Raw genomic sequence first — 13,947 nt, 5'->3', positions numbered from 1 at the left:
ATAACTTAACTGTGGTTTATCGCACCTGAGTTCAAGTGGAAAAGGTTCGAAAGCCATTTCTAAAGCTTTGGGACTCCAGCAAACCACAGTGAGCGGTATTATCCACAAATCGCGAAAACATGGAACAGTGGTGAACCTTCCCAGAAGTGGCCAGCCAACCAAAATGACCCTAAGAGCGCGGCGACGACTCATCCAAGAGGTCACAAAAGACCCCACGACAACATCCAAAGAACTGCAGGCCTCACTTGCCTCAGTTAAGGTCAGTGTTCAAGACACTGGGCAAAAAGGGCCTGCAGTTCCAAGACAGAAACCGCTGCTGAACAAAAAGAACATGAAGACTTTTAAATTTAAAGTTTAAATTTTGCCACAAAACATCTTGATGGGCCCCAAGACCTTTGGGAAAATACTCTGTGGTCTGACGAGACAAAAATTGAACTTTTTGGAAGGTGTGTGTCCCATTACATCTGGCGTAAAAGTAACGCCGCATTTCAGAAAAAGAACATCATACCAACAGTAAAATATGGTGGTGGTAGTGTGATGGTCTGGGGCTGTTTTGCTGCTTCAGGACCTGGAAGACTTGCTGTGATAAATGGAACCATGAATTCTGCTGTCTACCAAAAAATCCTGAAGGAGAATGTCCGGCCATCTGTTGGTGACCTCGAGCTGAAACCAACTTGGGTTCTGCAGCAGGACAATGATCCAAAACACACCAGCAAGTCCACCTCTGAATGGCTGAAGAAAATTAAGACTTTGGAGTGGCCTAGTCAAAGTCCTGACCTGAATCCTATTGAGATGCTGTGGCATGACCTTAAAAAGGTGCTTCATGCTGGAAAACCCTCCAATGTGCCTGAATGACAACAATTCTGCAAAGATGAGTAGGCCAAAATTCCTCCACAGCGCTGTAAGAGACTCATTGCAAGTTATCGCAAACTTGATTGCAGTTGTTGCTGCTAAGGGGGGCCCAACCAGTTATTAGGTTGAGGGGGCAATCACTTTTTCCACACACCGCCACACAGGTTTGTAATTTTTTTTCCCCCTTAATAATAAAAAGTTTCATTTAAAAACTGCATTTTGTGTTGTCATTGACTAATATTTAAATGAGTTTTATGATCTGAAACATTTAAGTGTGACAGACATGCAAAAAAATAGGAAATCAGGAAGGGAGCAAACACTTTTTACCACACCTGTATGTAAGTTCTTTAAACAGACAATCTTTTTACCTGGGCAACAGGGCTGTCACAGTAGTGAGAGCACACACAAGGTAGAAGAGGGCATGGGACATCTGGAGAACTTCTACACCCACAGGGTTGGTAGGGGGGCTACAGGTCACACAGCAAACACTGAAGAGCAGCACAAAGGCAAAGTATGACCCTCCGCTGAGCACCAACACCCCAACATGAATCCATGTCTGCAAAGCAACACCGAAGATTAGTAGGATCAGTTGCATCTTCAAATATGTCGTTTTCTGGAAGGTAAGTACTGTACATTAAAAAATGTGAACCTAATGAATTACTACAGCTTTAAGTGCAATAGTGTGTTTTACCAGAGTGTGACTCTCAATGACTTGGTGGAGCAGGATGATGAGGAGAGCTGAGGCGTTGATTGGTGAGCCGAAGGAGAGCTCGCCGACATCCGATCCAGCGTAGGCCTGATAGACACATGTTGACGTCACATCAATACCGTGGTACAAAACTTCAAATATTTTTACAAAGAGGCCATTATTTGTCACAAAATGAAAAAGTGTACTTACACAATAGGGCACAAAAAAGCAAACCAGGCTTTGGTAAAAGGCGTCCAGGACTGTGAACCAGAAGGCAAATGAAGCGTAAGCCTGAGGAAAGATGAGTTCTCTGTTAGTCAACGTAATCATCCATGACTCTGCAGTATTTACAGCATATTGGAGTTTTCCCTATAGGCTGAAGGGTGACGCAGCCGCTAATGGACCCTGGTTTGCATGCCATTGTCCATCACCTATCACACAAAGTCTTAATGGATTTTTGTAATCTGCTCTGAACAGTCAGCAAACCATACTGTGTTATGATTACAAGAAAAAGCAAATAAAAATGATTTATTTGCAAATTGACTGAACATTTTTGCAGACTTTTGATGTCGAAAATTCAACAGCTTGGCCAAGCTGCGGTGGTTGCAACCTTAAACTTTTTCTCTATCTGCAGCTGTTGCAACAGCACTCGCTACCCTGCCACAAACCAGAAAAGGCAGATGTAGACGGCAAAAATTTGAACTACAGCGGAACTCATTTATGTCGATGCACCTCGGACTGGCTGACTGACGTTGACGTAACCGTAATCGAAACGACCCTTTGCTTGCACATTGACATGTGACGTTCACCAGAGACATGAGAATAGGCAATTTTTGACCCTACGACTGTTTGTTGACATCATGTTCCTTCATTTGTGCATATTTTTTTTTATTTTAATTCAGTTTTTATATGATATTTTATACACTTATGTAACAGAGCTGATAATGGTCATTCATATGTCTTGACTACAATGACAATAAAGCTTTCATATATGCACAAATCAAGGGCTGAAACTCACAATTATGTTCTTTAGTCGATTAATCCGAAGCTTGCTGTTTCGATTTATCAAGTAATTGGTTAGGCCCAAAGGGGTGTCCAACGTGCAGCCCGGGGGAATGTACAACCCAACTCAATATGAAGGAAACACACACAGTTAGTGGTTTGATCCGCAACATATCAGAAAGAGGCAGAAAGAGGAAGTCAAAGCTGACGTGTGTGAATATCTTGTTTTGCCTAAAACACAACAATAATAGGTCTGCTTTCATGGATGACTATGGAAATTAAAGATTATTCACATTAGAGAGGCTGATTTACATTTTTAAATGAAAAAAACGATTAATCGAATACCAAAATAGTTGTCACTTAATTTGATAATGGATTTATCGATTAATCATTGCAGCTCTACACAAATCTTTCCCCGGATGGTGAACAATCGAAAAAAGTTCCATGTTGAAAAATCTGTGCACCAATCTGTGCTCCCCAGTGTGCACGTACGTGTATGTGCGTGGACGTACCTTAGAGGCATGCAGAGAATGGTAAAGCTCAGGCATTCGCATCAGTTTATCTGCAGCTATGTCTTTGTCAAGGATGCCGTAGATGAGAGGAGGAACAGAGGTGAAGAACAGGTTGAAGAATATCAGAACCCAGGAGTTGGTCATGACGCTCCCAGAGAAACCACAGAAGAACTGATACCAAAACAGCAGGTTCACAAACATCTGTAGGACAAAGCCCAAGCAGGCTATTAAAGAAAAATAAATAAAACTAAACAAAGTACTTTCCACAAAATAAAAGGTTTTGTAAAGACCTCTTACCACATTCTTGTAAATAAAATACAGGATCATGTTTGCAAGACGAGAGAAACACCAGTGGCCGTGAACCAGCAGCAGCTTACTGAGGTGCCTAAACCTTGAAATGGCAAAGTCACTGGACATAACAGCCTGGGGTACAAACACACAAAAAGTACAAGGAATTAATGTGTGTAGAAATAGAACAAACAAAACTATGAAATTAGCATCAGACTCCATGAATATAATTGTGTGTGCCTTTAAGGGGCGGGACCTAGGAAGTGTGTGACGCCAGCCAGCTAGAGTTGACTGTGTTTAGCTGAGTGTTGGCTGTGTGGAGAGTGACTGGCATGAGTTGTTTCCGACAGCAGCTCCTGTGTGAATGTTTACTGCATATTTGTTCTCTGCTTGTTTCTCTCCTTAACCAGTTACAGGGGAATAACAGTAGTATTCTACACTGGCCACTAGGTGTCAGTGACGTTACATTGATGAGATAATAGCCGCTGCAGAAAGTACACTGTCAATGCTACCTGTCTTTGTTACGTCTTATTGATGTCTAATATGTCTCATTGTCTATTATTATGTCCACTATATTGGGTAATACAAGTGTAAAAGTGGCTATAGGGGTATTATTTCATGTCTAGAGGGCTCTAATAATGCTAAAAAAAACATTTAGAAGGTAGTAAACAGGTTTTCTATGCTCTAAGTAAAAAAATATTCAATTTCTAAACAAGGAATCCTACTTTGCGGGAATTCACTTATCAACAATAAACCAATTAACCGTGGCTACAGTGTAAACGTAGCCTGTGATAAACGAAGGATTATTGTATTTCTGATCATAATGCACAAATAGGTTCTTGATTCACTAGGTTCTTCTTCAATTCAGATTTTTGTCAAATGCGACTCAGGCCTCATTTGTATGTCGCTATAAATCTCATTTATATCCGAGCTACCACAGTCTGAACGGTGAGGTCACATATACAAGACGCATACGTCATCGAAAGGCGTGCTTTGCCGTGCTTACCCAGATTTGGATAAAGCTACTCACCGATGTAGGTAAAAGTTAATCTTGTCATCTGAAAATTATTGTTAAAAAGTGTCAGTGAAGTGGCTAATGTCAATGTCTCACTACTCTTGGCTCCGACATCCACCCACACGGTCCTCAGAACAGACGGTGCAGCAGGTTACCAACTAAATGCCATAGCCAAACGCCTTGCCCTCTTTCTTCTTAATCTTAATCATTTGGTTGAGAAAATGTTGACTCCTGTTCCACAAAATCCTTGAAATTTCCACAAACATGCCAAGGTGAACCCAAATTGCAGCAATGTTTATTCCTGTAAACAAATGGCAAAGCGTGTGACGTTGTGTTTTTGCTACGACATTAAACTTTTAAAACCGACAGACCCCACACCAGTGTGTGTGTTGTTGCATTTGTGTTGCTCTGGAAACTGCTACGCAACACGGGAATATATACAAATGCTATATGGTACAGCCTCATAACCGGAAGAACGTCACCTAAAAGCTTGACAGGTGATGGCGCAAACCCAATTATCCATATTCTATGCCGCTTATCCTCACTAGAGATGTGGTTATGCTGGAGCCTATCCCAGCTGACTTTGGGCGAGGGGCAGAGTACACCCTGGACTGGTCGCCAGCCAGTCGCAGGGCACATATACACAAACAATCATTCACACTCACATTCATACCTATGGGCAATTTAGAGTTGCCAATTAACCTAACATGCATGTTTTTGGAATGTGGGAGGAAACCGGAGTACCTGAAGAAAACCCACACACACACACGCACAGGGAAAACATGCAAACTCCACACAGAGATGCCCAATGGAGATCCACACCCAGATCTTCCTGATCTCCTGATTGTGTGGCCAACACAAGGATGGCACAAACCAAGTATTTTATAGTTCCAGTCTTCCAGTCATCTAGACAGAAATGGCGTTCTGGGTGCCCTGAAATGGGCATTGTTCGAACACGGCTTCCAGAGTGGAAAAATCTGAAAACGCCGGCTTGTCGTTTTCATGTAGACAAGCGAAACCACTGTTTTATGAAAATGATGATGTCACCAACCTGTCGCCGAAATGTTCTGTCCAATCTTATTCTGTCTTATCTTGTTCTGTCCAGTCTTATTTGGTAATATACTGTGAAAATAGGCCAAATTGGACAGAAAACCTCTCCCATTGTAAAATTTGATTTTTGAAAGATACTAATTTGTTTTTGTTGCTTAGTAGCCCCTCTTCTATCGTCTCTTCATTGGACAAACGTTTTTTGAGATCCTGAGCAGCATTAATTTCTTTCTTTTGGTTACAACTACTGTGTGATGGTGAGGATATGTAGTAGTTCCTCATGCTAATGAATTTCCCTGTTGCCTGTCTTTCAGGAGGAGGCTTTGGATTTTGTCATCGTATGCCTGTTTGTCTTTGACACATTGGTGATATTGTAGGTTTAGTTCATGCAGGTCATTTTCAGGATTTTCCTCCTGTGATCGACCACTAGCAGACTGTTTCATGTTTTATGAGATTGAGAGGGAGCCTCCAGTCTAGTAGTGCTGCTTTGTCGCCCCCTGCTGGATAGAAGTTAGCTAAGGTTGCGAGCTCACGTTAGCAGCACGTCCAACAGGCCACTGAATTTACCTGTCCAATTCTGTCCTGTTCTGTCCTCCATTGTGGTGAAGAGAGAGCGGAATCCAAAGGTGAAGCTCTCAATTAACCGGTCGATCTACGTTCCTTCCCTCACATATGATCATGAGCTTTGGGCAGTGGCCGAAAGGACAAGTTCGCGGTTGCAAGCGCCAAATGAGTTTTCTCGGTAGGGTGGCTGGGCTCTCCCTTAGAGATAAGGTGAGAAGCACTGTCATCCAGGAGAAACTTGGAGTAGAACAGCTGCTCCTCCACATTGAGAGGAGCCAGATGTGGTGGCTTGGGTATCTGGTCAGGATGCCTCCCAGACGCCTCCCTAGGGTGGTGTTCAGGGCACGTCCGACCAGTAGAAAGCCTCAGGGAAGACCCAGGACAAATTGGAGAGACTATGTCTCCAAATGGAGGAGTTGGACAAAGTGGTCAGGGAAGCAGGGAAGTCTGGGCTTCCCTGCTTAGGCGGCTGCCCCCTGCGACCCGACCTTGGATAAGCGGTAGAAAATGGATAGATGGATGGATGGGCCATATCCATGGACCTTAGTTTTCCCAGTTTGTCTGGGTGACGTGATCTTTTAACGTTTCAATCGAAAGGAGGATACCTGCATTCCTTCCTGTCCGGATATCCCTATGCCCACATCAGCCACTTGGATCATGCTCACATCATTGGCCCCGTCACCTACAAAAACGAAAACCCTGGTATCGGATGCTGTAAGAACAGAAGAGTTTCAGGTGTTCTGCTGTAGGCGACAGATTTCTGCTTACCCACTGCCAGGGTCATGACTTTGAGCTGGTCCCGGACCAGTCGCACCACTTGGCTTTTCTGCAGTGGAGTGGAACGGCAGCAGATGACAGCCTTGCAGGAACTGCTCACCTCCAGAAAGCAACTCTTGAGTTCTTCTTTTAGAGCCCAGGCAAGTGTCCGGCCATCTATGATTAATATGAAGCCGGCCACACTCCCTGAGGATGATTCCTCAGGACTCTTTTTACTTGGGTACTCTTCACTGCACTGCACTTCTAGTTTAAGCTCCTCAAGAAGTTCTGCACAGGTTTCCTAAAAGAAAGAAAGAGCTGATAAGCATGAACCTAAAATATAAACCGACTAAGTCAAATGGAGGCAAAAGCAGTAACATGGGCTTTCACTAGTTTCTACATTCAAGGTACTTGGTTTAAACGTCATTGCACAACCCAAACTACCAATTTTGGTAACTACAATCTCAAGAGCTCCTGACCTTGCTTTCACAGTTGGCAGTCAGAAGTTGGTCATTGGGACAAATGAGTTTACAAGCATAGGCAATGTTGATGGCAGTCTCTTGTTTGTCTCCAGTAAGGACCCACACTTTGATACCGGCTCTTTGGAGACATTCAATTGTCTCTGGCACCTCCTCCTGTAGTCTGTCGACAATGCCAGTGGCCCCTAGAGATACAGAGTGACCTTGTAACTCTACCACTGAGCTACACCATGACAAAACTGGTAGGCTATGATACCATATGCACAGTTATTAGGTAAATCACATTCTTTCAAGATTCAAGATTCAAGAGAGTTTTATTGTCATGTGCATAGTACAACAGCAGTTATACCATGCAATGAAAATCTTATTCTGTTCATTCTCCCAAGAAAAGAAAGATTTTGTGATATTAGGATAAGATAAGATAAGATATTGTGGCGATCTCACGTCGGCGAAGAGACATTCAGAGGCACTTCAGCTGCTTGAAAGGAAGTTGCACTTAGGCAATGAGCTCAACACACAATGGGGGGTAACTACAAACAACAGTGAGGAAATATGTATTTAATCAGATTTTCTCCTAAAGTACGCCAAAAGCTAAGACGCCTACCACTAAGTATACGAAAAGGGGTTTCTGCATAACTAGACCGTCTACTCTATGCAGGCATCATTGAAAGAATCGATGCTTCTGAATGGGTGAGTCCTCTCCTAGTGGGAAGGAAACGCAAAGGAGGACTGCGCCTATATTTTGACCTCCGTGAAAAGTGTGATACAGACTGCTACCCATTTCCTCATATGGAGGACCTGTTTGCAGACTTGGCTGACACTACACATTATAGCCAAATAGACTTGAGCTCAGGTTACCACCAGTTACCGTCGCATCCAGAAAGCCGCAAACTAACTGCTTTCATAACACACGATGGCTTGTTCCAGTTCACGCGAGTTCCCTTTGGCCTTGCATCTGCTTTCCAAAAACTGAAGCAAACCATACTGAAAGACTAACCAGGAGTTCAGAATTACCTGGATGACATCATAGTCTATGGTGCTGCAAAACAGGAACATGATCAGCGTCTACAGGCCGTCGTTAAGTGCTTAAGTGATGCAGGGCTAGAAATCAACTTCAGCAAAAGCTCATTTGGCCAGAGCCACTTCCTGGGCCATGTCATTTCCAATGAGGGCTTACACCCTAGCACAGAACACCTTACTGCCATTGTTGAAGCACCTGCACCAAAAGACATGCCAGCACTCTTGGGCATAACTTCCTGGTTTAGAAAGTTTATTCGTATGTATGCTACACCAGTTGAACCCCTGCGACAACCTCTCAGAACTAGCCCAAAGGCTGAACTTCACTGGAATGATTCCACAAATGAAAGCTTTAGGAAACTGAAACAAATGCTACGGAACAATCCCACACTTGCTGTGTATGACCGTAAGGTGCCTACAGTCATTACAACAGACTGTGTAATGGGCTGTTGAAAGATGGAGAACATACGTCTGGGGACGCAGATTCATACTCTGAACTGATCATCAGGCCCTGACTACGCTTCTCAAAACAAAAGGTATGAACAGAGCAGGAATGAGGATTGCAAGATGGTCAGCTAGGCTGATGTGGTTCCAATAAGATATAGAGTGGAACAGAACATTTCACTGACTAAACCTGAACAGGACTTGCTTGTTGAGATAGCTGAAATCTCCTCAACTCTCTTTGCACTACCACTTGCTGACTGAGTAATGCACTTTATTTACAGGATTTATTGCAGCTAGTTTATTGTAAAATAAACTCAAAGCTAATGTTACAAGGTTTGAAATGTGAATTACAGTAGACGCCCCTACAACGTAAATAATCCGTTCCGAGAACCTTTATGTTATAGGGTTTTTATGTTATACGAAGCGTAAAATACATGTAAATAGCCTAATCCGTTCCAAGATCTTCCCCAACTCACCCCTTTGGCACTTCAAAATATTCAAAGTCCACCAAATATGGTGGGAAAATATAAGAAAACGTTAGCATAAACATAGTAGAGTAACATTCCAATATAAAATAAGGTAATAAATAAGATTACTGTAAATGAATAAAACTGAAAAACAAAAACAATCCTACCGTTCATGAGATGTCTTGATCAGGAGCACGCAAGTGGAGGCAGGAAGGAGGAGGAGGAGGACTAGCCTGAATCGAAACGCGACTCAAAGAGTCTAAGAGTCAGCTGGTCTCACAGACAAACGCACACGCACTACACGATAATGCTGTGTGCAGAACTTTAATTTGCAACTTAACTTAATTGTTAAGTTAGTTTCAGGGGCACTACGAAGAGGAAGGAGTTTGCAGGGACAAGCCTGTCTCTCACACAAACGCACGTACGTGCTGTATAACTCAGCCAATGAGATGAGAGCGGACGCGGTGCCCCGAAAATCAGCCAATGAGAGCGTGATGCGTCAGAAGGCGTCACCAAGTATTAGTATTAGTATTAGTATCTGAACTTGCACCGACTTGAGGCATTAATAAAGTTGATTGGAAAAAAAAAAAGACTTGCACTGACGTGACGCTTTGTTATATGGAATTTCTTCTGTAATACGATGCAAAAACTTTACATAAATTCTTTATGTTCAGTGGAATTTATGTAAAAGGAGGTTTATGTTATGCGAGGTACTACTGTACTTACAGTTACAGTTGCACTAAATTGCTAAGCGCTGTTCTACATGTGCATAGAAGATGTAATGTTATGAGTAATGGGGGAGATGTGTCTACAGATACATTATGCTATGCCTTGAAGTAATTACATAATTATACAGCTACACGCTTGACCAGTAGTGGGCACTGTTACACTGCTCATAAGAGCAACAGGTAGAGAAAGATGGTGGAGAGAGTGTGAAGGAGCAATGCAAGGCTAAGTTGTAGCTGTACAATGCAACTGTTAATATCTTTGTAAGGGGGTGAACTTACAAAATCACGTGATGATTAAATACTTATATTCCCCACTGTATGAGTGTGCACAATTACAGGGCAACCATAAAGTTTCTGGAGAAAAGTTATGATAGTTTAACAATGAACAACATCGATATCGCAGTCCCAATACTTCACTGATTGCCTCGACGGCCGTGCGTATTTCCTACCCAAAAGAGTGAGGTTGGTCTCTAGTCTTTCTGCTGAATCAAGCAGCAGCTCCTCCCGGTTCTCAATGCTGCTCTCTGCCAGCAAATGACTCTTGAGCCACACCTCATACTCCTCTTCCACCAGCACCTGGAGACAAGGTGTGAGATACACAGCAGCTTAGCTGCCTTGTGGCATAAAAACAACATAGATATTTCCAGAACTGAGGAACAATAGCAAGTCATTATAGTCAAACACAATGTGTCATAAAAAGAATAAGAATTAGTGAAAAAACTTAGAATTGATGATGAAATCCCCATCTAGAAGACAGGCCCCATTTGAAGTTACCTTTTTAGCAATGCAGAGAGTACGGAGGCCTTCTCGAGCATAGCTGTCTAAATGCTTCTGGGTTTGCTCTCTAATGTAACCATAGCTCTCCGGCACCTGTTCTGCACCTGAACGTGACACAACAACACACAAAATCTCTTTGAGTTATAATACAGTAATCCCTCATTTACCGCGGTTAATTATTTTCAGCATCGAGTGTGATAAGTGGATTTCCGCAAAGTAGGATTCCTTATTTATAAATTGATTTTCGTAGTTGGAGCATCAAAAACCTGTTTTCAACCTTGTAAATACGGATTTTAACATTATTAGAGCCCTCTCGACATGAAATAACACTCGTATAGACAGCTTTACACTCATATTACCCAATATAGTAGACAAAATAAGCCATTTAAGACATACAGTGGTATGAAAAAGTATCTGAACCTTTTGGAATTTCTCGCATTTCTGCATAAAATCACCATCAAATGTGAAATTATCTTTGTCAAAATCACACAGATGAAAAAACAGTGTCTGCTTTAACTAAAACCACCCAAACATTTATAGGTTGTTATATTTTAATGAGGATAGCATGCAAACAATGACAGAAGGGTGAGGAATAAGTAACTGAACCCTCTGCCTAAGGAGACTTAAAGAGCAATTGAAACCTATTTTTTCCAAACAATTCAATTCAGGTGTGTGCCCAATCACTGATGAGTGGTTTGAAGCTGCCCTGCCCACTATAAAACACACAGAATTGGTAAGAATTGTCATGATGAGAAGCATTGTCTGATGTGCACCATGGCTCGCTCAAAAGAGCTGTCTGGAGACCTGCGATCAAGAATTGTCGATTTCTATAAAGCTGGGAAAGGATACAAAACCATCTCTAAAAGTCTGGATGTTCATCAATCGACAGTCAGAGAAGTTGTCTACAAATGGAGAGAGTTTGGCACCGTTGCTTCTCTCCCAAGGAGTGGCCGTCCACCAAAGATGACGCCAAGAGTTCAGCGCAGAATCCTCAGAGAGGTAAAAAAGAACCCAAGAGTGTCTGCTAAAGACTTACAGAAATCACTGGCACAGTCCAATATCTCTGGTCACACATCAACTACATGTAAAACAATGGCCAAGAATGGTGTTCATGGGAGGACTCCACGGATGAAGCCACTGCTGTCTAAAAAAACATTGTTGCTCGTGTAATGTTCGCAAAAAGGCACTTGGACACTCTACAGAAGTTTTGGCAAAATTCTTTGTGGACTGATGAAACCAAAGTTGAATTGTTTGGGAGGAACACACAACGTCATGTGTGGAGGAAAAATGGAACAGCTCACCAACATCAACACCTCATCCCCACCGTGAAGCATGGTGGAGGGTGCATCATGGTTAGGGGCTGTTTTGCTGCCTCAGGGCCTGGACAACTTGCAACCATTCATGGAAAAATGAATTCAAAAGTTTATCAGGATGTTTTGCAGGAAAACCTGAGGCCGTCTGTCAGACAGTGGAAGCTAAAAAGAGGATGGATGCTGCAACAAGACAATGATCCAAAACACAGAAGTAAATCAACTTCAGAATGGTTTCAGAAGAACAAAATACACGTTCTGGAGTGGCCAAGTCAAAGTCCACACTTGAACCCCATTGAGATGCTGTGGCATGACCTCAAGACAGCGATTCATGCCAGACATCCCAGGAATCTGACTGAACTACAGCAGTTTTGTAGAAAAGAATGGGCCAAGGTTAGTCCTGATCAATGTGCCAGACTGATCTGCAGCTACAGGAAGTGTCTGGTTGAAGTTATTGCTGCCAAAGGGGGGGCCACAAAATATTAAATGTGAGGGTTCAGTTACTTATTCCTCCCCCTTCTGTCATTGTTTGCATGCCATCCTCATTAAAATATGAAAACCTATAAATGTTTGGGTGGTTTTAGTTAAAGCAGACAAAGTTTTTTCATCTGTGTGATTTTGACAAAGATCAGATCACATTTGATGGTGATTTTATGCAATAATGTGAGAAATTCCAAAAGGTTCAGATACTTTTTCATACCACTGTAAATAAGGCTTGTCTTGCTGTTAATGTGTTGCGGTGTTCGGGCGTTGAAAGTTACGTTTTAGCTTGATGTGTATTACGGCTGCAACAGTAGCCCATGTTAGGGATTGTTGTGCCTGTTGTGAGATAATTCAAACCTGCAATAAAAGCCTGTTGTTCTGGCGATCAAGTCTAGTGCTTGTGTGTCTCACTGAGCATTACAGTGACATTACTGACACCTAGTAACCAGTGTAGAATACTACATCTCTTCTGAATGCCTTATATTTGTATTCTAGTTCATTTAACCATTTGTATGCTTGAAAATGCTGAATTTAGGCAAACCTACATAAAATTTGCTGAATTATGTATATATTGTTTTATAATAATCAGCCGTATTCAACCACTAAACAGCATGATTTATTAATTAATATATTTTTTTAAAGCTGTGAGAGAGTGAAACCTCAAAATGTGAGGCACAAAGTGGTGAAGGATTATTGTATTGGCGACCGTCGCACCTAAGAGACAGACACTTAGTCATTTAGTAGGTGTGTAACAGTATGCCATAATCACTGTTTGGTACGTATCTTAGTTTTACGGTCACAGTTCATTTTTGGTACAAGAAAACTTCCTGGCTTTTTGGTAAACATTTGTTGTTGATTTGTAAAATGAAATATAACAAACTAGTAGGTAAATAAATATTAAATAATATACTGTATTACCTGTTTACAACAGGGGCCGCATACAAAAAATTGATGGATGCGGTGGCCCATTTTGATACATGCATGACTTTAACGACAGAACAGGGTCGCCAGGCTGTGGCTTCCCTTTGGCATCATCACTAGCCATGACTCACGTTCACTAAAGGCTGGGCTGTTTGTTTACCGAGTAGACGCATAACGTGAGGCACACTTCCTGTCCCTGACTCAATCAGTGCGCTTCTGTACCAAACCCAAACACAAAAATTCTGTATCAAAAAATCTGATTTTGATTACATGTACAGGGTTTCCTCCAGGATTTTTTAAGCTGGGGTGTGGTGGGCTGCATGGGACGCGGACGGCTGCCGCTGTGTGTTTGCGCTGCTGTGTGAGCGATTTTTTTTAATATTTCAATTTACTGTCTGGAATAATGTCACCATTATTTATTTATTTATTGTTTATTTGATGTAGTGAAATGTTTTTATGATATTTGAGATTTGTTTTGATATGTTATTTCAAACTAACTGTGGTCAATATGTGCGCAAATAACAGGCTGTACTATGTACTGTATGTACTGTATATATAGAACAGCGGTGCTCACACGTTTTGCGCCTGTGGGCTACT

General features: G+C 42.1%; 1 protein-coding gene across 3 annotated transcripts in view; it reads right to left on the bottom strand.

Annotated features, from left to right (window-relative positions):
- atp10d (ATPase phospholipid transporting 10D) overlaps positions 1 to 13,947 on the bottom strand; it is a 41,723-nt gene that overhangs the window by 1,132 nt on the left and 26,644 nt on the right. For 2 of the 3 annotated variants that reach the window (XM_054797082.1, XM_054797083.1), the window contains 10 exons: positions 10,634 to 10,740; positions 10,309 to 10,435; positions 7,204 to 7,388; positions 6,737 to 7,025; positions 6,574 to 6,650; positions 3,352 to 3,477; positions 3,055 to 3,255; positions 1,751 to 1,831; positions 1,544 to 1,648; positions 1,221 to 1,408 (listed from right to left, as the gene is read on the bottom strand). In XM_054797082.1, coding sequence (XP_054653057.1) covers positions 1,221 to 1,408; positions 1,544 to 1,648; positions 1,751 to 1,831; positions 3,055 to 3,255; positions 3,352 to 3,477; positions 6,574 to 6,650; positions 6,737 to 7,025; positions 7,204 to 7,388; positions 10,309 to 10,435; positions 10,634 to 10,740 — 1,486 coding nt within the window. Of the gene's footprint in view, positions 1 to 1,220; positions 1,409 to 1,543; positions 1,649 to 1,750; positions 1,832 to 3,054; positions 3,279 to 3,351; positions 3,478 to 6,573; positions 6,651 to 6,736; positions 7,026 to 7,203; positions 7,389 to 10,308; positions 10,436 to 10,633; positions 10,741 to 13,947 lie in introns of those variants that run through there. The other variant, XM_054797084.1, reaches the window with a different exon arrangement.

The sequence above is a fragment of the Dunckerocampus dactyliophorus genome, chromosome 13 (genome assembly GCF_027744805.1).
Source record: "Dunckerocampus dactyliophorus isolate RoL2022-P2 chromosome 13, RoL_Ddac_1.1, whole genome shotgun sequence".
Taxonomy (NCBI): domain Eukaryota; kingdom Metazoa; phylum Chordata; class Actinopteri; order Syngnathiformes; family Syngnathidae; genus Dunckerocampus; species Dunckerocampus dactyliophorus.
Note: the sequence above shows the minus strand (reverse complement) of the source record. Positions and strands in the feature narration are given on the sequence as shown.